This window comes from Pseudochaenichthys georgianus, chromosome 8, assembly GCF_902827115.2.
Source record: "Pseudochaenichthys georgianus chromosome 8, fPseGeo1.2, whole genome shotgun sequence".
NCBI lineage: Eukaryota > Metazoa > Chordata > Actinopteri > Perciformes > Channichthyidae > Pseudochaenichthys > Pseudochaenichthys georgianus.
The window spans coordinates 29406101-29432041 of record NC_047510.2 but is presented as its reverse complement, the minus strand read 5'-3'; the positions used below and the strand labels follow the sequence as shown (position 1 = coordinate 29432041).

Genomic DNA, 25941 nt, shown 5'->3' with positions numbered 1-25941 from the left:
AAAAAAAACATATAGCCTACTGTATAGGAAGTGGATACTGTCCCTGAGACATCAGCAGTTTGTTAGACAATCATTGTGAAGCTTAAATTGCACAAGTAGTTTTTTGGAGCCAGCTGGGACCATATTTTGAGTTGAGAACCCTTAAATAAAGCGGAACTTAAAAGCGGCAACACTTTAAGCCTTAATTGAATTCAAACTGTCGACTTCATAAAAGTTTACCCCCATATTTTGGCACTTGTGTGTGTTGTATTATATTTAAAAACAACGTGTTAACACTTGGGTAAAAGGCAAATGCCTGCTTTGGCGGTTTATGGGACAATAAGAAATCATAAATAACAAAGCATTACAAAACGTGTAACGTGACCAGGGGTTTTCCCCCGAGAGCCCCCCCAAATTACTCCTGTTGGACAAGGTAATTAAAGTTTAAAAGTCTCAAAATGCTACAACTACTGTCACAAACTGGATGAATGTGAAGTATTATGTTAAAGGAGGATGAAAGCGTAATTAAGGAGCACTATTGGAGTGACTTTGATGGTTATGGACTCAGGATGAATTCATTTGGATTCCCGCTGTGTGAAGAAATTAAAGGACGGCGCAAGTGGAAACAATTCACAAAGGGATTAAAGTGTCTAAAACACATGCTCAAAGTAAGCTGGATTTTGCCGATGTGTTTATGTGGATTCAAAAATTGTAAATAATCTACAAAATGGAGGAGACCGATCTGATCGGAGCAACTGTGACAAATAATCCAACTGAAACCGGCATGGACAATGATTATGTTTTAAAAATGCGCTTATCCAGAAAAGCCCGGTTTGGACACTTTACGGGCAGAAGAAACATTTCTAGAAAAAATTATGCATTTCTGTCTTTTTATGCCTTTAATAGCTACTAACTTGAATTTTTATTAAAATGAATTAATCAATTATTTGGTACACTTTATTGTAATGTAGAGACAAGGTTTTTAGCGACAATCATGTATTGTGAAACTATTATGTGTAAAAAAAAAGTCTAAATATGATATTAGACCTCAAATCATCTGAGGCCTGGCGCACCCCCTGCGATTTTTGGCACCCCCCCCAATTGGGGGGGAGGGCCCAGGTTGGAAACGGCTGTTGGAGACAATCAAAGCCAAGCCTATTATTTCTAAACCAGATGTCACAAATGCCTCTACAATCCTCCAGTGTAAAGAACTTAAAGGTCATCTCAACACGTTTGCCGACTTTCATTAAAGTTAAATCTCGCTGGCATATTTTTCATTTCCAATCAATGTGAACCTCACTAGCTTTCCCCAGTCCTTTGATCACGGACCGAAGCATTCCCTGTGGAAGATTGGTGTGTTGTGGACGCCGTTTTCAATCGTTAGTTTCTGTAAATACTTGCAAACATTACACTGCGGATAGTAAATGGTGCAATATCCAGCAATCCCTCTTAAAGGTAAATGTGCAGCTAGTTCTACAGTAGCAGCGACTACAGCTTTCGAGGCGGAGTGGCTCAGCAGGGCTGTGTGTATGTAGGCCGTGTTCTGCATGTTATTTCCTTGAAGTCATCAGACCTACGCTACCCCATCAAGGCAGGGCTCTTATGATAAGTGGCAGCCATGAAATATGCACAGCCATGTCGTAGTGGCCTGCTCCGCTTGGCTTCCTCGTCTCCACTGCCTCTTCTTACTACCTCTTCTTCTCTCCTGTCGTTTCACCTTCCTCTCCTCTTCTAATTTCTCTTTACCTCCTTTCCTTCATTCACCACAGCCAATTCACATCATCTAAACACAAAAACAACAGCAAACATCCTCTAAGACATATTTTAAATCCTTTATTTTGTGTATGCCTGTCTATGTTGGTTAACAAACAAACAAACAAAATAATTTTGGCACATGGAAAGCATTTTGAGAAACATATTTCTTTCTTTTTTTCTTGAGGTGTATTATTATCCCATATAGCGCACGCAACAGTAGCTTTGATCCCACCTTGAAGCAATGCGCACACAGAAAACATGAATCACCCTAATATGCTAAATGTATATAAATCCTAACTAATAAACAAAAAAAAGCAATTTTCATGCAGTCCATTTTACTTCACAGTAAAGAGTCGTAGATGCAAAAAGAGAAAACTTCTCCTCTCGTCTTTTACAATACTGACCACATGGTGTAGATATCAACATTTGACACAGTTTTATATGCTTATGTTTAAGTATATATATAGGTATTTGTTGTCATAATACAGGAGACACTGACTGTAATACATACCAATGAAGGTAAAACGCAGATAATGGAAGTCATAAAAACACATTCACTTTCAGACTCTTTGAAAATGCTAAAGCTGCTCTTCTGTGCTGAACTCATCAGCAGTTAAAGTTTAAGACTAAGATAACAGACACGACCAACTTTATCCAGATGTTAGTGCCTAAATCAGTGACTTCCCAGTTAACCCAATCACGTCAAATCATTCCACAGAAAAAGCTCTGAACGCCATCAAAAAGCAGTGCCATTCCCACCTGGAACCGGGCCGTAGCCCCCTCAGCTTTCTGCTAACCCTTTATCATCTGGCCCACAGATTGTCTTTTATTAACAATGTTGCATGATATTCTCTACATGTGGAAAGACTCCCACTCCTGCTAGCATGACAGATAACTGGTTTTTTTCAAGTGAATTAACTGCATGATACTGCAGCGTAATCGTAGATACTGTAAAATGTCATGCCAGTAGTACTGATAATAACCAACAGTAAACCTGCAGAAAAAACTCACCTGATGTCCCGAGGAGTGCGATGTGAGGAAGCACTTCAGCCACTTCCACACTATGTTAGCTGCTCTGAAGTGTCTCAGCTGCCTTTCTCTCTGGCCGCGTAAATAAACCCACCAATAAGCCTCATAACCTCGCAGCCTTTTGCATGTGAATTAATTAAAGTCCTAACCGGAGCCTTCTGAAGGTTGGTTCATTACTGATTCTGCCTTCCTGTCAACACGATTATTGCTAGCTAGGGAAAACAAGAGACCACACACACACACACACACACACACACACACACACACACACACACACACACACACACACACACACACACACACACACACACACACACACACACACACACACACACACACACACACACACACACACACACACACACACACACACACACACACACACACACACACACACACACACACACACACACACACACACACACACACACACACACACACACACAGCCTAGCTTTAACCTGTGTCCTCGTTAGCTGCTGCTGCTGTTAGGATGGACATTGTGCATGCAGAGCGCTACTTGAAGAACACCAATCACAGTGAGGCCTTATTCCACCAAATAACTAGATCAGAGGTCAAGCTGCATGGGTGTTGGTCCGCTGTTTGAAATCTAGCTAGTGGCCTTATTTTTGACGCAGACCAGACACCTTTCCAGGCCTACTGTTTTGAGATTTCACGTACTCAACCTGCATTTGAAAAAAGCAGAATCTGGGTTGAATTTGATTTCCAGGCCATCGAAAACATCTCTAGTACTGAAGTGCTGCTTTCCAGGAATTATGAAGGTGTAATTTGCAGTACTGGACGTAACTGTGTTCAAACACATGCAAACTCATTTGTACACAGCTTGCTTTAAAGAGGACATCATTCTCCTGTTCACGTCCATAATTGTATGTTGTGCCTCTACTGACACATGTTTACATGCTTTAATGTTCAAAAAGTGCTTCTTCTCTTCGGCCACTTGTGGAGCCACTGGTTGGAAGTCAAGTGGATATTCACCATAAATACAAATGTTGACGCAAGGCCAGGCAAGGCATGCATTGACACACGTACAAAAATGCTTTACCGTGCGTTTCCATACACAGTTCTCATTCACACACATATGAAACATTCATGTGCACACACTGCTGTAAACAAACGCCCGGGTATCTGAATCATGCTTTTGAACAAACACAAAGAATCTATCTGCTAGTCTCTTTCGTTGCTTATCTACTAGTTAACAGAAAAGGAGAGTATACAAAGTAGTATTATCTATTCGACGGACTCAAAGCCTATAGGACTACATTTCCCAACAGCATTTTACCAACATGATCCCAGTGATGCAACAACAAAGAGGACACATGGAACATCCGATATATGTGGTCTTTTTTGGCACAAATCTTCCGCTTTGGGTAAAACCATACACCACATATCTTTCTTGAATATGCATTTTGAATATGGTGCAGAGATAAGATGTTAAAATGCTGCTGGGAGACAAAGTCCGGGGCTGTTCTTGATATAGAAACTCATGCACAAGTATGTGAAGCATTCCAGTTTTAGCTAAGATAAAGATACATGTACATACGCTGTTATTATTACACATTGAATAATAAGCACATCAGAAGTACAGGCCCAACTCTGATTGAACTGGAATGAGTAAAAGAAAAGTTAAATCACAATTTCCACAAAAAAAAGTAATAAAATGAAATGCTGAAGCTATGTTACATGTGTGTATGTGTGTGTGCTGTGAGTATCATGAATGATCTGTATAAGGTTTCGATTATCTGCAGTTTTAACAATGCAGAAACACATTTTAAGACTAATTTTTAATTATCAACGTAAAATGTCGAATTTTAGGCAATTTGTAGGGGCACCATTCATTTTCTAATCCTTAGTCTGATCCTGGTAAATGAGTGTCCTTTGTCCACACTGTGAGCCACAAGTTGATCACCAAGCTTTAGCCGAGTAAAACATCAATGTTTCTCAAAAACTAAGCTTTGAGAAAGTCAACGGTTCATATTTAGCCAAAAGATTACATTTTGACCACTTCGAAGCATCTCCATTTCTCAGTTGTAATGATAGTTGTGACACTGCACTAGAGTGATAATGCATCAAGGCCATTTCCAGAAGAGGCCAACACATCGTCCCGGTTGCAGCGGTATGAAGTCAACATATTTTTGTGTATTTTATGTATGTTTAAGTCCTGGCTTCTTGCTTCCTGTCACAGCACACATCATTCCCAGGATTTTTAAGTTGATAAATATGTGTGTGTGTGTGTGTGTTTTCCAGGGTATACAGGTTGGATACTGGGGGAAATGATTGTGTATCTATTTGTGTGTGTGCATGTGTCCATGAGCTGAAGTCAAGCCTGCTCGGCGGCAGGTGAGGCAACGTCAGCTCCGGGGAACTCGGGGTTGATAAAGGAGAATCCCTGGAACTCGTCCTGGTCCAGGTTCTCAATCACTTCCTCATCGGGAGGGGTCAGCACCGGCGGGTGGCGCGTGAAAAACCGATCAAAGTTCTCGGCATCCCGGCCACACTGTTGAGGAGGGTGGGGGGGGGATGGAGTACAAGGGGGGGGGGGGGAGTGGGGATGGAGAGGAATGGATGCAGTGGGGTGGGAGGGGGAAGGGGAGGAAAACAAAAGAAGGGGAATGGTGGGTTGAACCAGGGTGTGAGATGACATTACTTGAACATGGTTTCAAATATCATAAAAAGGTGCGAGTACTAGGGGTGAGCTTGATTGAACTCTCCATGTGTGTTGGCTAAGAGCTGATACACTGTCAGGAGAATACATCAAGCGCACCTCAGGCATATGACTCCCTTTGTGGAGATATTTGTAACATATTCAACTCCAATTTCAAACCAAACGGGGTCATTGAAGTCTCAAGCGTCCCGTGGAAGTGCACTACATTGGACAGTTTAACGCATGGAGCTGTAACTGTTTAGCAATTAATTAAAAAAGGCATCCCACCATGGCTGTAAGTAAATAACCCCCCCAAATAAATTACTCTGTATTGCATTTCCGTTTTTACTTGGATTTAATTGGAATTTCTAACCAGTCCTGCAGGATACGGCTCAAAGCCATGACACGACTAGGCTGTAATTGTGGGTTAATTATTAGCTGCAGCTGTGGAGACCTGCTGAGATACGATAAACCCTATCAGACAACCAGTATGCTAAATACAACTGGGAATAACCAGGAATATATTCAGATATTTGCGCAGAATTTGAGAATGTATTTAATTGACTCAAGATATATTCTTTATAAGATGTTTTTATCATTGGGATTTAAGGTATTTTTTGCCTTTATTACTGATATGGTGTTGAAGGGGGAAATGGAAGGGATGACGTTGCCTGAAGTTTTCCGCAGTCGGAAATTGAATCTGCGTACTAACCTTTGAGCTAACGGACCCCTATGTTGTATATTTATTATTCATTTATACACCCAACATCTATCGCATGTCTGTTTGTCCCGGGAGAAGGATCCTCCTTGGTTGCTTTCCCTGAGGTTTCTTCACATTGACCTTGTTATTAAAATTGATTGTTTTTTGTTTCTATGGGAGTTTTTGCTTATCCATTGATTAAAAGTGTTGTTTGAAGCATTTAAAACACAAGGTCAACTCTCACTATCCAAATCAAACTCTTGGCTAATGTTACGTGCCAGGCAGGCTGTACATGTGTGGTTTTCTTTCCCTCCTGTGTTTCTCTCTTCTCCATGTCTTCTGCACAGCTAATCAGCAGCTGATCGGTATCTGCCTGTGCACCTGAGTCTGATGGCTGATTGGATCCTCTCACCCTCAGCTGGCCTATCAGCAACCAGGGCCGACCATAAAGGAGGCACCCAGGAAGTCTTCTCTCTCTCTCTCTGGGCCTGTTGCTGAGGAAGGAACACGGCTGTGTTTAGCAACTAAAGCTATTTGAATACTCTAAACTTTGTTAATGTGTGTTGAGAGGTGGAGGAGTTAGGTAAGTCTGGGGTACCCTGTACATCTCTCACCACCGAGCTAACTATTGTTTAGACACACTAGGTAAGCGGATTGTTGCCACCCCTGTATATTGTTTTGTCAAATTCTTTGTAGTTAGTTAGTGAGGGTTTTTGTTTGAGTTTGGTTTCAAAGGATAGTTGTAGAGATAGGCCTGGTTTTGTTATGCTTGTTTCTTTTGTTTGGCACAATCCTTTGACTCTTCCTCCTCCTCACCAACAGAGTGTTTCTGTTTAATTGTATGATATGATAGGTTACAAGGAATAAACCTTTTGTCAACCTTTACTCTGACTCTCTCATAATTATTGGTTGTACGTTATTGTCTCCAGATCCCCTAGACCTTAGTGGGGACGTAACAGCTAACAAAAGGCAAAATGAAATCATCTCAAAGAGTTATATATTGTGCAACTCACATTACGTAGAATTTGTTTTCTCAAGGAGCAATTTGGAAAAAAGTGCCATTGTTGATTTCAGTGCTCTTCATTTCCTCTTTCTGACCACTGGGAATCCAGAAAGAGCCGATATACCCGCGAGATGTGCGTCCGTCTAAGTACATAAAACAAGTTATTAACTTGAAAACTATATTTTCCCGACAGTCTGCCTCATGGGGACTTCAGGCCGAGCTATTCTTTTTTTCTTCACATCTCCATCACTGCGCGGAGCTTTAATTAACACAACAAGAATTCAGTGTCCTCTGACAACATATCCCAGAGGAAAACTACAAACTCATTACATCTCCAAAAACTTGCAAAAACCAAATGGAATCAACCCACACCGTTTATAGTTTGGGAAATATGTGGAATGAGAAATACACCAGGGTCAAATTGTATTTGCAGCTAATTACTTGCGTCGGTTTCCACCTGTTTGGCAACGCAGATGGGAACGATCTGCCTCGTAGGAAATGAAATAAGTGTCACGAAGTTTATGAGTATAAATTCACGACACAACACCTTCGCCAATATATTTCAATTGATGTGGTAAGCATCTCCCAAATCCTTCTCTAGGGAAAGTCTAAATACTTTTTTTCCATCGGGGATGAGAAGGGGCTTTGGTTTTTGTGGTGGAAGAAGTTCTCAGCTTCTTTGCTTGAGTCAAAGTACTAATACAACACTGTAAAAATACTCCATTACAAATAACAGTACGGTACAGACAATGGTTTCTATAGTAAAAGCATTAAAGTATGATCAGGAAAATATACATAAAGCGTTAGGGGTAAAAGTAAATAATTTGTAAAAAATGTAATTAAAATATGTGAAAGGCAAAATAAACAGATATTTACGTCCAAGAAGCTAGGAAGTTTTCTACTCAAAACATTACTTAAAGTTAGCCAATTCACTTTTATTAATATTGCAAACAGGATATTTAGGTCTTTGCTCCAGGATTTTCTAGGTTAATTTGTTTTGGTAACATTTTGATAAAAACAATTTGATTTAAAATAAAATCTGTTTAACTTTAATGTATGCGAAGTTTAGGTGAAGTTAACAGTAGTGCACTCCAGGACAGGTTTCATTTGAGACTGAGCCCCGGAGCATGCAAATAAACAGAAACAAACGTGAGAAAACACATAGAGGACAAATACAAATGAGTACGGACAGATGGGTTGATGCATGGAGCAGTGGAACCAGATGCATGGCCGCCGTGGAACCAGATGCATGGAGCCGTGGAACCAGATGCATGGAGCAGTGGAACCAGATGCATGGCAGCCGTGGAACCAGATGCATGGAGCCGTGGAACCAGATGCATGGAGCAGTGGAACCAGATGCATGGCAGCAGTGGAACTAGATGCATGGAGCAGTGGAACCAGATGCATGGAGCCGTGGAACCAGATGCATGGAGCAGTGGAACCAGATGCATGGAGCAGTGGAACCAGATGCATGGAGCAGTGGAACCAGATGCATGGAGCCGTGGAACCAGATGCATGGAGCAGTGGAACCAGATGCATGGCAGCCGTGGAACCAGATGGATGGAGCAGTGGAACCAGATGCATGGAGCAGTGGAACCAGATGGATGGAGCAGTGGAACCAGATGCATGGCAGCCGTGGAACCAGATGCATGGAGCAGTGGAACCAGATGCATGGAGCAGTGGAACCAGATGCATGGAGCAGTGGAACCAGATGCATGGAGCCGTGGAACCAGATGCATGGAGCAGTGGAACCAGATGCATGGCCGCCGTGGAACCAGATGCATGGAGCCGTGGAACCAGATGCATGGAGCCGTGGAACCAGATGCATGGCCGCCGTGGAACCAGATGCATGGCCGCCGTGGAACCAGATGCATGGAGCCGTGGAACCAGATGCATGGCAGCCGTGGAACCAGATGCATGGAGCCGTGGAACCAGATGCATGGAGCAGTGGAACCAGATGCATGGAGCCGTGGAACCAGATGCATGGCAGCCGTGGAACCAGATGCATGGAGCCGTGGAACCAGATGCATGGCAGCCGTGGAACCAGATGCATGGAGCCGTGGAACCAGATGCATGGAGCAGTGGAACCAGATGCATGGAGCAGTGGAACCAGATGCATGGAGCAGTGGAACCAGATGCATGGAGCAGTGGAACCAGATGCATGGAGCCGTGGAACCAGATGCATGGAGCAGTGGAACCAGATGCATGGCAGCCGTGGAACCAGATGCATGGAGCAGTGGAACCAGATGCATGGAGCAGTGGAACCAGATGCATGGCAGCCGTGGAACCAGATGGATGGAGCAGTGGAACCAGATGCATGGAGCAGTGGAACCAGATGGATGGAGCAGTGGAACCAGATGCATGGCAGCCGTGGAACCAGATGCATGGAGCAGTGGAACCAGATGCATGGAGCAGTGGAACCAGATGCATGGAGCAGTGGAACCAGATGCATGGCCGCCGTGGAACCAGATGCATGGCCGCCGTGGAACCAGATGCATGGAGCCGTGGAACCAGATGCATGGAGCCGTGGAACCAGATGCATGGCCGCCGTGGAACCAGATGCATGGCCGCCGTGGAACCAGATGCATGGAGCCGTGGAACCAGATGCATGGCAGCCGTGGAACCAGATGCATGGAGCCGTGGAACCAGATGCATGGAGCAGTGGAACCAGATGCATGGAGCAGTGGAACCAGATGCATGGCAGCCGTGGAACCAGATGCATGGAGCCGTGGAACCAGATGCATGGCAGCCGTGGAACCAGATGCATGGAGCCGTGGAACCAGATGCATGGAGCAGTGGAACCAGATGCATGGAGCCGTGGAACCAGATGCATGGAGCAGTGGAACCAGATGCATGGAGCAGTGGAACCAGATGCATGGAGCAGTGGAACCAGATGCATGGAGCAGTGGAACCAGATGCATGGAGCCGTGGAACCAGATGCATGGAGCAGTGGAACCAGATGGATGGAGCAGTGGAGGATGGATGGGTTGACTAAAGATTGCTCGATGGACGGACAGATGATCGATGATAACTTAAGACAATTGCCGTAAAAAAACATTTCGTATCTGCGAGGCGAATTAATAAAACACTTGTCAGCCATCTTGTTCTCTAGTTGGTGACTCGATGCCACATTTGAGAGATCATCTGATCAAGATTCTTCAAAAGCATTCAAGTTAGTTTCTAGAAATGACCCTAGATTTGCAAAACTTTGCGAAAGCTACCATTATAACTTGTTGAGGTCAATGCCTAACCTAAACCGTATTCTAAAAGTTTTGCAAATCTTAGGTTACCTTCTAGACACGACCCATTCGCATTGGGAAACCACAAGCAGGCAAGAATCTTATACAGTAAGGGAACTGAATAAAGCGCGACCTCAACGAGTGATAAGGACGTCAATCAGCATCAAAGCTCCTTCATAAACAATTACCAGCTCACAAACACACTTTGTTTTTGTCAGAGATATTGTGAGCCTCAAAACACACACATTCATCCCCAGAACAGATCAAAGAACCACCTTCAGATGTTACACTGAACTCCAAACTTTTATGCAGGGAAAACACAACGGATCTTCACAGAAATCTGAACCATTGTTTGTTCTCCGAAAGGAAGAAGAAAGAGTGAGAGATCGCAAGCGACAGCACGGAGAGGTGAAAGACAAAAGATGTTAGAAAGACGAGATCAAACGGGAGAGAAGAGGCCGATTCAGAAGCAGAGAAGAAGAGATCAGACAACATATGTTGGCAGTCACATCAGAGGACTCTGCGGAAACACACCTCAGTGTTAAAGAACCCAGCCTGGTACCAATGGTGACCTAACACACACATTGGCAGCATTACCATCCATCTTCACACACACACACACACACACACACACACACACACACACACACACACACACACACACACACACACACACACACACACACACACACACACACACACACACACACACACACACACACACACACACACACACACACACACACACACACACACACACACACACACACACACACACACACACACACACACACACACACACACACACACACACACACACACACACACACACACACACACACACACACACACACACGACCCCAGTTGGCTAGCACAGACACAGTACACACAGTACACACACTAACCCCAGCGGGCCGAGACAGCTGCATAAAAAGCTCAACTTGAAAAAAGTCTTCAGCAGAAGTGAGGCCTAAGGCTGTGTGTGTGTGTGTGTGTGTGTGTGTGTGTGTGTGTGTGTGTGTGTGTGTGTGTGTGTGTGTGTGTGTGTGTGAGGTTTAGTAGAAGATGACATCATTCTGACTCTAGTTATGATCAAAATAATTTTCTAGTGGAAGAATAAGGCTCGTAGCAGAAGTTGTTTCAGGTCGCTGTGCGGACGTCCACTTATTCCCTCTTGGTTCTCTAAACTCAGTCAACCCCAACACAAGCTTTTCCAGGGATTGCACCAACATATAGAAATCAGAGGAGCGATTTAGCTCAACCTCTAAAACCAATTAGACAAATGAAAAGTCAGAACTGGTCTCCAAAATCAGAAAATCAGTCAGTTCTGCTGTCAGTAGCGTTATCTTCATTAGTGTGCTATTCAACATTAAGGGCCCATGACCACCTTTCTGGCAGAAAGGTGCTGTCGGTGCGCTGAGAGACGAGCATGGATTTAATCATGTGTTTGTGCAAAGATATTGTTTTTTTCACTCTCAGCATCAACTGGAAGATTCTTGCTCCGACACTTTGTGTGAATGAGCTTGTCTCTGCTCAGTCCGACGGCCATATAGCGAGGAAGGAAGACGATAAAGTCACACACTGGCAGAACATCCGGGGTCCACCCGGCCAAACTGGCTTTCGGTCTTTGATATGAAAGCGTTCGTCAAACCGACACGGCTCAAAACAAGCTTTTCATGCCATTTCTAAAGTGACGTCACCAGCACTTTTCTGACTTGGAACTTGGAGCAGCTGCACAAATAGAAAGGACACTGGTCAGTGCGCTCTTTCTGGAGGCGGCAACTCTGTTCTCATTGGAGTCAATTGAACAATATGCTGGCGCTCAGCAAAAAGTGCAATGTGGACACTCTTTTCAACGCCTTCTCCTTTTTCAGTGTCCTTCTCATCCAAACGTTCATCACGGCACTTTTCTCATTCTCATCACAATAAACTTAATCTGTGCCCCTATTACCACACATCCTTCACCATCATCACCATCATCATCATCATTTCCAGACTTACCTATGTGCATTGTCCCATACAGAGGAGAGGAAAGAGACAGAAACATTGAAAGTGAAAAGATGAGTAAATTAACACAGAGAAATCAGGTGAGCATCGAAGAACAAAAGAGAACATGACGTCTTTACCAGGAGGTGAAACACCTGGTCTCTGCTGTTCGGGGATAGTTAGCCCTGGGCTCGACTCAAGAGACGAGATGTCATTGTTTGCGGTGGAGTTGGGTTCAGTGGGGTTGGACTTACGGCTTTAGGTTTGAACGGCGGCTGAACTTCCTTGTTCTCCAGTTTCTCCCAGTCCATGTAGCGGAAGAAGCTGTGCTCCCGGATGTCCCTCTCGCCCTCGGGTGCACAGCCCAGCCGCTTCGCTGGGTGCTTCGTCATCAGCTGGACAGACAGAAGAGAAGAATTGCCATCAGTCTCTCTTCACTCTCTCTCTCTCTCTCTGCAAATGTTATGTGTTCACTTTGTCAGCTGTTTTGTTATTTGGTCTGTTTAAAATGTCCTTGTTAGGTTTTATTATGTCGTCCTAACCCCATTTTTTAGTCAAGCTTTGCTTCGCTTTCTCCATCCTGATTTAGAAGTTAAAAGTATTTGGTCATACTAAATGTTAAAGGGCCCTATTGTGTGTATTTGAAGGTTTGCATTTGTATTGTGTGCCTCTACTGTGTAATGTTTACATGCTTTAATGTTCAGTGCTTTATTTAAAAGAAGAAAACCTATAAAACACACTAGAGGAAAAGCTTGCAGGAATATCACAGAAGTATAACGTTAATTATTATTAAAAAAATGAATAACTAATAGAAGGCTAAATGCTACATTTAAAGATGAATGATGTTTTGACTTGTCAGAGCTAAATCATATGCATTGTTGTAAACTAGAGAGGGATCTGCATCGGATCCACGCTCACCAGTGTGCCGCTGCGAAGCCCCAAACCTTCCCTCTGGCATCATTAAAGTTTCATCTAATTTATTCCTGTCTCTTTTCGTCAGCGTTTTCGTCTATGATTCCTCCTTTCATTCATCTCTGTTTCTAAATAAACGTCACCCCTTTATTTTGGTCTCGCCCTCCTTTTAACCAGCTTTCAGTTCCACTATCTATCATCTTAAACGCCGTTTCTAAAACACCAGATATAAGCCTACGAACCACCGCCTGCAGAATGCATTTTGTTTTTCTTTTAACGCAGAAGTTTTCCAGAGGCACAATTAAGGACCGTTTACTGTGTGTGTCCACACAAAAGCTTAAGAGCAGCATCAAGGCGACTGTCGTCAGAATGAGTGTGTGTGTGTGTGTGTGTGTGTGTGTAGGTGGGTGTGCCTCCCTCAGGAGCAGCAGTCATAACTCATTACATTAGAACTAAAATAACATTTTCCACGGGTCAGTCAACCTTACACTGCACACACACACACACACACACACACACACACACACACACACACACACACACACACACACACACACACACACACACACACACACACACACACACACACACACACACACACACACACACACACACACACACACACACACACACACACACACACACACACACACACACACACACACACACACACACACACACACACACACACACACACACACACACACACACACACACACACACACACACACACACACACACACACACACACACACACACACACATGCAGAAAGTCAACAATTGAGTAAAGAGTCATTTATATAAAAGAAATGTAAGTGTTTGTTTGGAATAACAACGTCTCTCTCTCTCTCTGTAATGTGCACAAGTTTCAAGGTGACTCCGTGTTGTGGGCACACTTAAAACCACACGTGTGCTGCTAGAGGACATTTGAAATATTTTGTTACAACAGCCCCAAAAACCCCCAAAAAGGTTCAATAAAAAGGCTTATTTACTGACAAGAAGTGCAGTGAAAACATTGCATGTAAACGTTCTACCTGGCGCACTGGAGCTCTGCATGTGTGCCCTTGTGTAGGTACATTGTAGAAAAAGGCTCCATATTGGCCTCTCATAACAAAATATACAAATAAATCATTAACGTAAACCGAAGCAGAAATAATTCAATTTACTGAATATATAACAGAAAGCCACAATTCATCATCATGTCAAGAAGACACAGTAAGACATTTTGGCTCGTACGTCATCTCTTATTTTAAGTCTGTCAACAAATCAGGTGACTGCAGCTAATCTCCTCTGAAGGGAGTCTTGGTGGATCCTCACTGCGTGCATTCAATTAGGAGAAGGCACATTCAGTGGACCACAAAGCAGCCGGACCGAAACGGGTCACTGATTGCAGGAAGTAATGACACACAGCATGACTGTCTTCCTCTGGTCACTCAATGGTAACGGTCTGTATTCGCCCTCTGGTAAAACTGGGCCTACCTCGTTCCTAGACAAACATGGTATTTGTTTTAATATATATGCAAGCTGACGGGATCAAACAATGTCATTATTTCAATGCTATTTTCATCATTTTAAAATAACTAGTGTGTCAAGACATAACAATGTTTTACGTTATTTTTTACATTTGAGACTCCACTTGCACAAAGTTAGTGAAGTAGTTTGTGCTCATGCAGTGCAGGAAGTTTGGTACAAAAAAGTGTTGTTTTGATTAATATCATTGCATTACTTTAAGTTGATTAAATACTTAAAGGTATTGTAGAACAGCATATATGTACCAGCAGCGCTTAATTTGAGGTTTAACGGGTTAAACAGCGCGGGCACATGGAACAAAAGGAAGAAAGAGAGAATTTAATACCGTACTTTTCGGACTATAAAGCGCACCTGCATATAAGCCGCAGCAGCTAAAGTGTCCGTCTGTCTTGCTCTCGTTCTGTCTCTCGGTTCCACTTTTACTTTGGCGCGCTACCTGTCTCTCTTTTCCGGCCTCCAGCTTTTCCTGCTGGAGCCCGCCGCTTAAAGGAGGCGGGCGCGGACCGGTCATAGAGCCCATAGAGTTAAAGGTGGTTAATTTTACCTGTCAAATCCATAGATTTAGGAGGTTCCCTAGTGGCCGTTAGCTGTACAAAATAAATGGGGGGAAAAGTCGTGGCTTATAGTCCGAAAAGTACGGTAGTTTTATTATTATTCGTGTGTTAATTAATCTACATTTCAGTCTCAGCTTTAAACACCAAAATCATTGAATAATTATATAGTGACAGTTGTTGTTTTATGAAGTCATAGCCTTCTTGTCGTCATCATCATGCTCTCTCATTGATAAAAAGTCTCGTCATAGTTTACATTATGCGCATGGCACGGTAATCTAACAAACATGTGTGCAATCTTTTTTTGCTTGTATGTGGTGTGTTGCAACTACACGGTTCTTCGCTGACTTGCACGGCAAAGGTGGCAACACATTTCTTCTTTAAGGAAAACACTAAACATCCCCTTCCTCTGGATAATCGATGCACTGCATTCTCACCTGAATGACGTCATGCTGGTGATTACACCATTTACACATCTGAGCCACGCTAAATGCATTGCAGAACACAATAGGGAACTGCATTGGATAACAAAAAGCTGTGCGCCTTTAGGTTTGTTAAAACGCACTTGCACAATTACTCTTTGTTGTAGAATCATGTGGTTGAACACATCATGATCCTAACACTCCAGAATATACTGCAGTGGCAGCTTAAGCCTGTGTGTGTGTGTGTGTGTGTGTGTGTGTGTGTGTGTGTGTGTGTGTGTGTGTGTGTGTGTGTGTGTGTGTGTGTGTGTGAGTGAGAGAGTGTTCTTGTTCGCGTCTGTGTGGTGTGGCACATTGCTGGCTATGAAATATGGATGCTGGTCAGGGCTGAAGCAGGGGAGTGGAAATGTCTCCGATCACTCCCTTTCCACACATGTGTTCAACACACACACACACAAATCACAAGCCTGCTGCAAACAGGACATGACCTTAGTACCGTTCAGTGTGTGGGCATTGGTATAATAAAGGAAATGGGCATTAAACAGATTTAATTGACGAAAAGATGATGTTACATCAAGCTGAAAGGGAGTCAACTAAAACATCTACGGAAATGATCTGAACATGTGTTGTGTCAGTCATTCAGAACCAAAGAACCAGGGCTTCTTTCCTAGACTTCTACACTTTTGAATCCACAACATACTTGGCAATACACACATTCTAACGGTCAATACTAATAATAAGTTAAATATTTGTTGTTTAACTCTTTAACTGTTGTGCAAATAAAAAAAAACGAGTTTGTATTGTTTGTCGTTTGTAAGGTCAAGAGGATTTCAATGTTAATTTGAGTAGTTTATGAATTGTATTTATAGAGGCAGGCACACACACATGGACACACACATGCAGTGTAGACACACACACATGGACACATAAACATACAGTACAGCATGGACACACACACTCATGTACAGTTCACACACACACACACACACACACACACACACACACACACACACACACACACACACACACACACACATGTACAGTTCACACACACACACACACACACACACACACACACACACACACACACACACACACACACACACACACACACACACACACACACACACACACACACACACACACACACACACACACACACCTACACACACACACACCCACACACACACACACACACACACACACACACACACACACACACACACACACACACACACACACACACACACACACACACACACACACACACACACTTCCAGTAGGGAAGTGTCAGGGTATAATTTGGTATTGGCCAATATTTTTGAACAGAAGTTGCCACAGTCAACTGAGCACACAGCACAGGCTTTGCCTATTAGCGCATTTCTGTGTGTGTGTGTGTGTGTGTGTGTGTGTGTGTGTGTGTGTGTGTGTGTGTGAGAGAGACAGAGAATATGTGTGTGTGCTTGTCTGTGTGTGTGAGAGATAGAGGGGATGTACAATGAAAAGAGCAAAACAGCGGCTTAACAATGAACACTGCGGAGAGAGAAGGACGCGAGAGGAGAGCATTATAACAGACAGGGAGAGAGAGAAAGGGGCGAGAGAGTAAGAGAGAGGGAGGTAGAGATGGAAGCAAGTCAGATAACGAGAGCGGACAATGTTGTTTCACTCCAAATAAATGTTCCCCACAATGGTTTTAATTATGCTGATAATTGTGATGTCCTTCTCTTCCTCCTTCCCACGTTCACCTCCTTCTTCTGGGTCCTGCTTCCTTTCCTCTGACAAATGTAATACCCTACCAACTCTATTCCTGTGTGTGTGTGTGTGTGTGTGTGTGTCACAAAGAGATGGAGCAATGCCAAAAAGAAGGCAGGTTTTGTGAGAAGGGAGCAAGGTTGAGCTCATGAGACCGAGTGTGTGTGTGTGTGTGTGTGTGTGTGTGTGTGTGTGTGTGTGTGTGTGTGTGTGTGTGTGTGTGTGTACTCACCCCTTTACAGATAGCGACAGCCTCTTTGGACATTGACTTGGGATAGGAGACGTGATGCTCCATAATGGACTGAAATAACTCATCCTCATCTTCACCGTCAAATGGAGGCTGAAGAGGAGAGGAGAGGAAATAAGGAGAGGAGGAAAAGGAACAGGAGTGGACAGGACAAATGGAGGACATTTAAATTGAATCATTAAACCTTTTTCTCCTCAGAATCAAACACCACTAAGTACTGTAGTACTGGCACATTCACAATGTGCACTCCAAATGAGATATCCAGGATTTGGAAATGTCACATCTACGCTAACAATTATTAATGCCATGAGAGGAAAACTCATCAAGGGGTTTAATTTAATAGCTAACCTCTCATTACCACAATGTCACATTTTAAAGGCTAAGATCACGAGTGTTTGTTTTTTGTCACATTCAGTCATGAATACATGCTGTATAAGGAGGAGTTTTATCGCACAAAGTTTCTATTTATAAAACTTTGTATACGACACACATCGAACACACACACAGACTGACCTGTCCAGCTAGCATCTCATAGAGCAAAACTCCAAAGGCCCACCAGTCCACAGACTTTCCATAAGGTTGATAGGCTATGATCTGAAATATAAAACACTTTGTTCAGGAAAATGTATCAATTAAATCTATAGCAAAAGCAGAGTGCATGAATGAGCCCTTAACAGAAGAGTGAGCATTTCGGACTTCCTGGTTCCCTCGTCTCAGGTGCTGTTTACACGGGAACGAAACGGGCTGTATCCGCTACTTTTCTCTTTTGTATAGCCCGTTCTTTCACACGAGGCCATAACAGAACGGTGGAAACGGACCCCTAAAATGATAACAGGTCCCAAGGTGGATAGATCTGCGGACGGAACGCTCTGGGGGGGCAAACGGCTCCGTGTGTACGCCCTATATGGCTACTGCTACTGACCATGCTGACCATGCTAGTGCACAATTTACAGCTCCTCTGCCACAACCATTAGCAACAAGTGGACATGGAGAACTACATGAACTGCATGTTGCTAAATCCACCGCGGAGAATAAACAGAAGGGCAACCATGCTCGGGGGTCTTCTTCGCTGCTTTTGGTGTATTTTGTGGCGGAAGTACAGACAAATGTACTACAGCGTCTCCAGCGGGTCGAGCGGTCTTGTGTGAAGGGACACGTTTATTGAGCCGTATCCGTGTGAACGGAATACATTTTTGATATCGAATTTGGTTCGATTACGTTTCGTTTGCGTTCCCGTGTAAATGGGGCCTCGCTGTCAATAATAATAATAATAAATAATAATTTCAATTTATATAGCGCCTTTCACGAAACCCAAGGACGCTTTACAATGGGAAGTAACAAAACAAAAAGGTAATAATAATCATACAGAGCAATAGCAAAATCAATGGATTTCTGAATGTGTTTGTGATAAGACGCTTGAAATAAGGACTGTAGTTAAAGGTGGGTAGGTAATTTTGGAGAAACCAGCTCGAGTGCACTAGAATTTGAAAATACACAGCTGAAAAAAATCTGCCACTTCCTTACAGAGCCCCTCCTCCAACACACACGAACACGCACATGACGAATGAACATGAACATGAAGTTTGTGCACAGATGGAAGGCTGACAGGCAGGCAGGCCATCCAGTTATTTTAGCCGGGCCGGCTCAGATGATTGGTCGTGCTTTTTACAGTACTACGGCTTCCACAGATGACAATTTTATGGATTTTTTGTCAAAGCACTTCAGATATTCATTGCTATTGGGATGTTAAGAGCATTCCATGGAATATAACAACAAGTGTATCTGGAGCCGGTTTCTCAAACGTACCTACCCCACCTTTAACACAAGCCAACAAGATTTTCACGTATTGTTCTCAGCATGAAATACGCCAATAAATACTCAACTTGTGAAAGTCTCAAGCTTACATGTTTTAAAATGGTTGCTAACAAGTGGCTAAATGAGACTACTAAAGGTCGCCAAATATTAGCTGCTTTTAGCTTAGCGGTGGTGACGTGAAGTCATGCGACTGTCATTATGTATGTTTGTAGCATTAAGTTAGCCATTTATGGAACAAAGCTTGTAAGTATTGAAGTATTAAAATAACGTATTAAGCAGAAAGTTTAGTATAGCGTATTTCTGGTATATTCATTTTTAATGTCATCTAATATATGTGTGTTTTTATATATATTCATGTGTGTTAAAAATTGGATGAACAAGTCAATTTTTTCCTCTTAAATATAGAGAGGTTTTTTATATTGATGTTCCTATAATGATGTCCCATTTTTAGTAGAAGTAGATTTAGCGCAAATGGTCTTTTCTTCCACTTGACTTGTTAATAAACAGAAGGTGTTTTTTGGGCTATTTGTGAGTAGGTAATGGTGCAGTACAGCCTGTGATTTTTTCAGAAAGTCAGTAGAAGAGGTATGGGAGTCTCTTTGCTAATTATCAATGGTCTTTGCAAATTGACAGCAGATGTACCCATGTTAATTGAATTGGTAAGAGGTCAGAGGAACTCCAAGAGAGGGGCTTCCTCAGACCTAATACAATTAAAGTCTTGTTGATTAGTGGTTCATATCCAGCATGTATTAGCTAAGAAACGATAGCAATGTTGCTGCGTAGCTGCATAGGGGAAAATGCATGTGCGCTCCTGTGCAGACGTTAGTTAATTGGATAATTCATATCCTGCAAGACTCCTAGAGAGGCCATGGGATAATGGTCGTTCTGAATTTATCAATACATGTATTCCTGTTAAGTGAGCTGACTTCGAGGTTAGAGGAAGTTCAGAGGATGTCGTGCGTGCTAAATTGCCACAACATTTTGGAGTATTTGGCTTAAATATATGTGTGTGCTTAATTACTCTGTATAAAGTAGGAGCAGTTTGCATTGCAGGACACACACACACACACACACACACACACACACACACACACACACACACACACACACACACACACACACACACACACACACACACACACACACACACACACACACACACACACACACACACACACACACACACACCACACACACACACACACACACACACACACACACACACACACACACACACACACACACACACACACACACACACACACACACACACACACACACACACACACACACACACACACACACACACACACACACACACACACACACACACACACACACACACACACACACACCAGAAGTGGAACTGGCCAATGGAAAACTGCCAACTCACTGGCTAGCTCGCCCAGAGGTGAAATCGTCAATAACAAATAGCTAGGGAGGAGGAACCGGCACAACTCCTCCCCACTTGTGTGTATAAATAATATGATAATAAATAAATAAATAATAAATAAATTGTATTGTGTCTTTTGCCATTGTGACGACCCCTGCCTTGTTATCTCTGGTGTGTGTATGTTCCTTTAAGGTTTTCCCTTTGGTCTATCAGCTGGGATTGAGGACACCTGGCGGCTGGAGCTAGCCGGATAAAGGACCGGGCCGGATCTCGCTCTCTCTCTCTCTCTGGCAGGAGGACGTAACGCGAAGAGCAGCCACGACCAGCTGACCTCTTGTTTCGTCGTTTGTTTCGCCTGATTGTGTCCTTCAGCAGCAGTGAATAAACTCTTTTTCTATTCACGCCCTCGTTTTCTGTCGCGCGTTTGTTGTGGCTGAGAGCCAAGCCATGACACCATTAAAACAGATTATTGTTCAAAATTGTATCCTGGTGCTTTTAAATTCCTTCCTTTTATGATTTAAACCAGCTCCTCAAAAGGACACGCGGCGCCGAGGTGGGTTTCAGACCACTCACATCTCCAACAGTATGATAAAGCTGTGTTAGCCGCAGATCTTATTTCCTGTAATATTCCAAAATCAGATCATCAATCAAATCCCTTTGCTGTTTGTTAGCCCTTGTGATGCTAATTTCCGGATGGGCCTACACAAATACGTCATCACTGCACCACTCAATGCAAGGCAGGGAATAAAGATGTGTTACAAACAAGTTAAAAACCTCAACATACATATTAAATAAAACACGTCTGCAGGCCAGAAACACACTCTACCTCGGGAGCTATGTAGTCCGGTGTTCCACAGAAGGTCTTGGTAGTGACGCCGTCATTCATATTTTCTTTACACATGCCAAAATCTGCTATCTTAATGTGACCCTCGCAGTCCAGCATCACATTGTCCAGCTTCAAGTCTCTACAGGAGGGAAAAGCAACGTTAGCAACACACGATTCATGACCCAGCATGGACCAAGAAGGCTCATCGCAGCACCATTTTCTTTATTCTACGCTACAGTTCTTCTCCTCTGCATCATTGTTGTTATTTTTCCTTGGGAGTTTAATAGGGAATGATGCAGTGCTTAACTCAAGAGGTCGAACTGGGGTTACACTAAAGCAGATGACAGATCCTGATTTGCCGTTAGGAGGACTGCATTATTTGTGGGGGTGGATTCTCAGCGTGAGATTATAAACAGCAGGAACCAGTTGATTGCAGTTGAAGGTCTAAAGGTCAGAACATGTATTTTTCTTCAGTACCAACTGAGGGGGAGTTGAGGTCACAAAATATGGTGAATTCTGAATTTTATAGATTCATAATCAATGAAAAAGTACTTTTTCCTGCAGTTCTCTATTGCATAAATTAAAAAAATATATATTTGCAAATATTACAAATAGGAGTGTGCTGAAATAATCCTTTAAAAGTTCAACATATTAAAAGGAACTACAAAAACCGAACTAAAACTGCAGCGCTTCAATGCTTAAGGGTGCGTTCACACCTAATAGTCCGCTCTCTGGTGCGCACCAGACGACAGTTTGTTACATTGTTTCATTTTTCAGAAGGTTCGGTTTGCGTTCACACGGGCAAAACTCAAACGGACTATACACTTTAAACACAAGTCATGTGCTCGGAAATGCTGTTCAACCATTGGTCAGACATTAAGGGGGTACAAACACAAATCCCGGCAATTTCTAGCGGAGCCTCCGCCATGGAGCATCGGCACTTTCGGCAGGTTATTCTCATGCTGCTGTTAGTCTGGAGATCAACAGACATATGCTTATATAATCAGACAACGTCCGTTAAAAACATTATTACATGGCTTTGTTGACTGTATACAGTTTGGCTGAAACTAACTGACAAGACAAGAGCGACAAGAAAACAGCGGAGAAGTAACGGGCAGAAACCCTCCTTTTTACGCAGCGGTCCAGACATAGGCGAGACATATTCAGTTGCCAGTTACTTTGGCATTAGGGCAGGGATATCTAGATACTTCCCAAGGTTTGACATAATGAATTGTGCTACTTTTAAAGCAAGCAACGATTTTTTCAAATCTGTAATCATGAAGCTCCTCAAAAACGCTATCGAAGCAGTTCCTGCCGTTGCTACGTTAGTTCAAACAGTAACAACGGACTATTTTTCTTAGCGGATGCATGTAAATGTAAATACATACAACTATTTTTTAAATCAATAAAATAATTTTCTAAATCCACAAAAGCATTTCAATTAATATTGGGAGTCATGTCGTTACTTTGTTGAGAATGTGGCCATGTAATAAGCGGCATAATGTGCAGCAGCGCGGTCATTATGGGGAAAAGAACACCTTCATGCCGATCTAGATCCCTCCGCTTCGCGTCGGGCTCCTGATCAGCCTGTCGGTGTTCTTTTCCTGCTTATCCATGAGAGACGTTCTGCAGAGGAGGGGTGTTTCACCGACGACAGGTGTTCTTACTTTTATGTAGCTGACGGAGAATTTTTACTTTACACGACACTGTTCAACACTTAATTCTGCTTTATTCTTTAACTAAACAACCGCGGATGTCTTGAAAGACTCTTTCGCTAAAGATTTTTGAAGATATCCGCGTTCTTGTGACACGTAAATACTGCGCTTCCTATGTTTTGGTGCGGACTGCGTTCACACCAGCAATGAACCGCTCCAGAGTTCGCAAGCAAGCGCTCCGAGACCACCTATTTTAGCGGACCAGAGTCCGGTTGTTTAGTTCACTTAAGAGGTCTCGGACTGCGTTCACACCGACCCAAATGAACCGCACCAAGCGGCTAAACGCACCAGGGTTCGATTCAACCGGACTATACAAGGCAGGTGTGAACGCACCCTAAGACACACACTTCCTATATCATAAAGTTGTAAAGATATGTTTGGGTTGTTTCAGTAGTTCATTTAAATCCATATCTCCCAATTCCTTTTGCAATAAAAGACATTGTTTAACACATTGCAAATCCTCCACAATACCTTTTGTATTTTGTTCATATGTCTCGTATGTTGTGGGATAGAGGTTACCTGTAGATGATGCCCTTTAGATGCAGGAAAAACAGACCAATGGCTATCTCGGCAGCGTAGAATCTACACACAAACACACAGAAACAAAAGCAGTAATTAGAAAGAGTCTGAGAGAAAGGACAAGAGGAAAACAGATGGATAATTTGTGTGTGTGTGTGTGTGTGTGTCCACGCAAAGGTCAGTGCTGTCTCTTCAAGGCCAGAGAGCGGCTGATAAGATCAACAGGAGGAGTCTCAACACCCTGACCACGCAGTCAACTGTGTTTGTGTGTTTGTTTGCGTGGGCGTGCACAATCAGTGTCCGTTTGTAAAGTGCACCTAAAAGATGTCAGGAGGCATTTCAGAGGCGTGGGGAAGCAGTGTGAGAGAGCTAGTTGGACGTTATGTACGTGATCAGAGGGGAGTTGCCGCAGCAGGAAGCTAACACGGCTTTAACAGTCATACGCAGGAAAGACAAGACACTGGGACAAAAGTTCAAGGCATCGTTATTATCCAGGGAGCAGCGTGTCCTGAGTGTGGAGCGGTGCAGTGATGGCACATTACTGTAGGCCAACTTGGAAGATAGCATCGCTAGGGCTCACTTGACAAAAGCCAATGGTTTTAATTATGCTGACACTGTGATGTCCTTCTCTCCCTCCTTCTTCTGGGTCCTGCTTCCTTTCCTCTGACAAATGTAATATCAGGATTTTCCCATTGGATTATGGAATAGATACAGCGTACATGCAATTGCCAAAAGTAAATAGCTAATGTAATGCTACAAACAAACTACGTGACGATCGAATGGCTTCCCGTCACCACTGCTAATCTAAAGAAGGCTAATGTTGTTATGTCTTATTTAGTTACTTCTTAGCAACCGCTGTAATTAGGACACGTGAAAGCGTCAGAAAATCACGAGTAGTGTATGTACCGACGTATTTAATGAATTAAAAAAATATATATCCTAGGCTTGTATCGACCTTATTTCAGTCATCTAACCAAAAACTCATTAACTGACTTTGAGAAAAGGAGCCCAGAAGTGCTAAAATGCTAACTTATTTCTGGGTCTAGGACTCATTCCTGCACCACTCTAGGCAAGGCAAGTTTATTTATATAGCACTTTTCAACACAAGGCAATTCAAAGTGCTTTACAAAAAATGAAAGACATTAAGAAAATGGCATTTAAAATCAGTCATTAAAAAGAAAAGATAATAAAATAAACATTAAAAGAAAAAATACATGGATAAAAGTTACAGTGCAGTTTAAGATGTGAATAGTTCAATTAAAAGCAGCGGCAAAAAGAAAAGTCTTCAGCCTGGATTTAAAAGTAGTCAGAGTTGCAGCGGACCTGCAGGTTTCTGGGAGTTTGTTCCAGATACTTGGAGCATAATAACTGAACGCTGCTTCTCCATGTTTAGTTCTGACTCTGGGGACAGAAAGCTGGCCAGTCCCTGAAGACCTGAGAGATCTGGATGGTTCATAATTTAGCAGGAGGTCAGAAATGTATTTTGGGCCTAAACCATTCAGTACGTTATAAACCAGCAGCAGTATTTTGAAATCTATTCTTTGACACACAGGAAGCCAGTGTAAAGACTTCAGAACTGGAGTGATGTGATCCACTTTCTTAGTGTTAGTGAGGACTCGAGCAGCGGCGTTCTGAATCAGCTGCAGCTTTCTAATAGATGTGTTAGTGAGACCTGTGAAGACACCATTGCAGTAGTCGAGTCTACTGAAGATAAAAGCATGGACAAGTTTTTCCAAATCCTGCTCTGACATTAGTCTCGATACTCTATTGCCTCATAAATATATTAAACAAGTCGATGGCCTTAATTAAAAGTCTACCCACCCTTTCCTTTTAACTTGCCTTTCAGCGGTTTAAACCTTCTGCCAGAGGGAAGCAACTCTATTTCCCTATAAAGCAGATGAAGGGCAA

General features: G+C 43.0%; 1 protein-coding gene across 2 annotated transcripts in view; it reads right to left on the bottom strand.

Moving 5' to 3' along the window:
• The window catches only part of LOC117451436 (protein kinase C beta type-like), a 114524-nt gene that overhangs the window by 8124 nt on the left and 80459 nt on the right, over positions 1-25941 (bottom strand). Inside the window, exons 12-17 of one of the 2 annotated variants that reach the window (XM_034089731.2) lie at positions 24034-24096; positions 21800-21938; positions 18279-18359; positions 17751-17858; positions 12606-12746; positions 3139-5276 (exon numbers count right to left, since the gene is read on the bottom strand). In XM_034089731.2, the coding sequence (XP_033945622.1) occupies positions 5100-5276; positions 12606-12746; positions 17751-17858; positions 18279-18359; positions 21800-21938; positions 24034-24096 (709 nt within the window). In that variant the 3' untranslated portion in view covers positions 3139-5099. Of the gene's footprint in view, positions 1-3138; positions 5277-12605; positions 12747-17750; positions 17859-18278; positions 18360-21799; positions 21939-24033; positions 24097-25941 lie in introns of those variants that run through there. The other variant, XM_034089732.2, reaches the window with a different exon arrangement.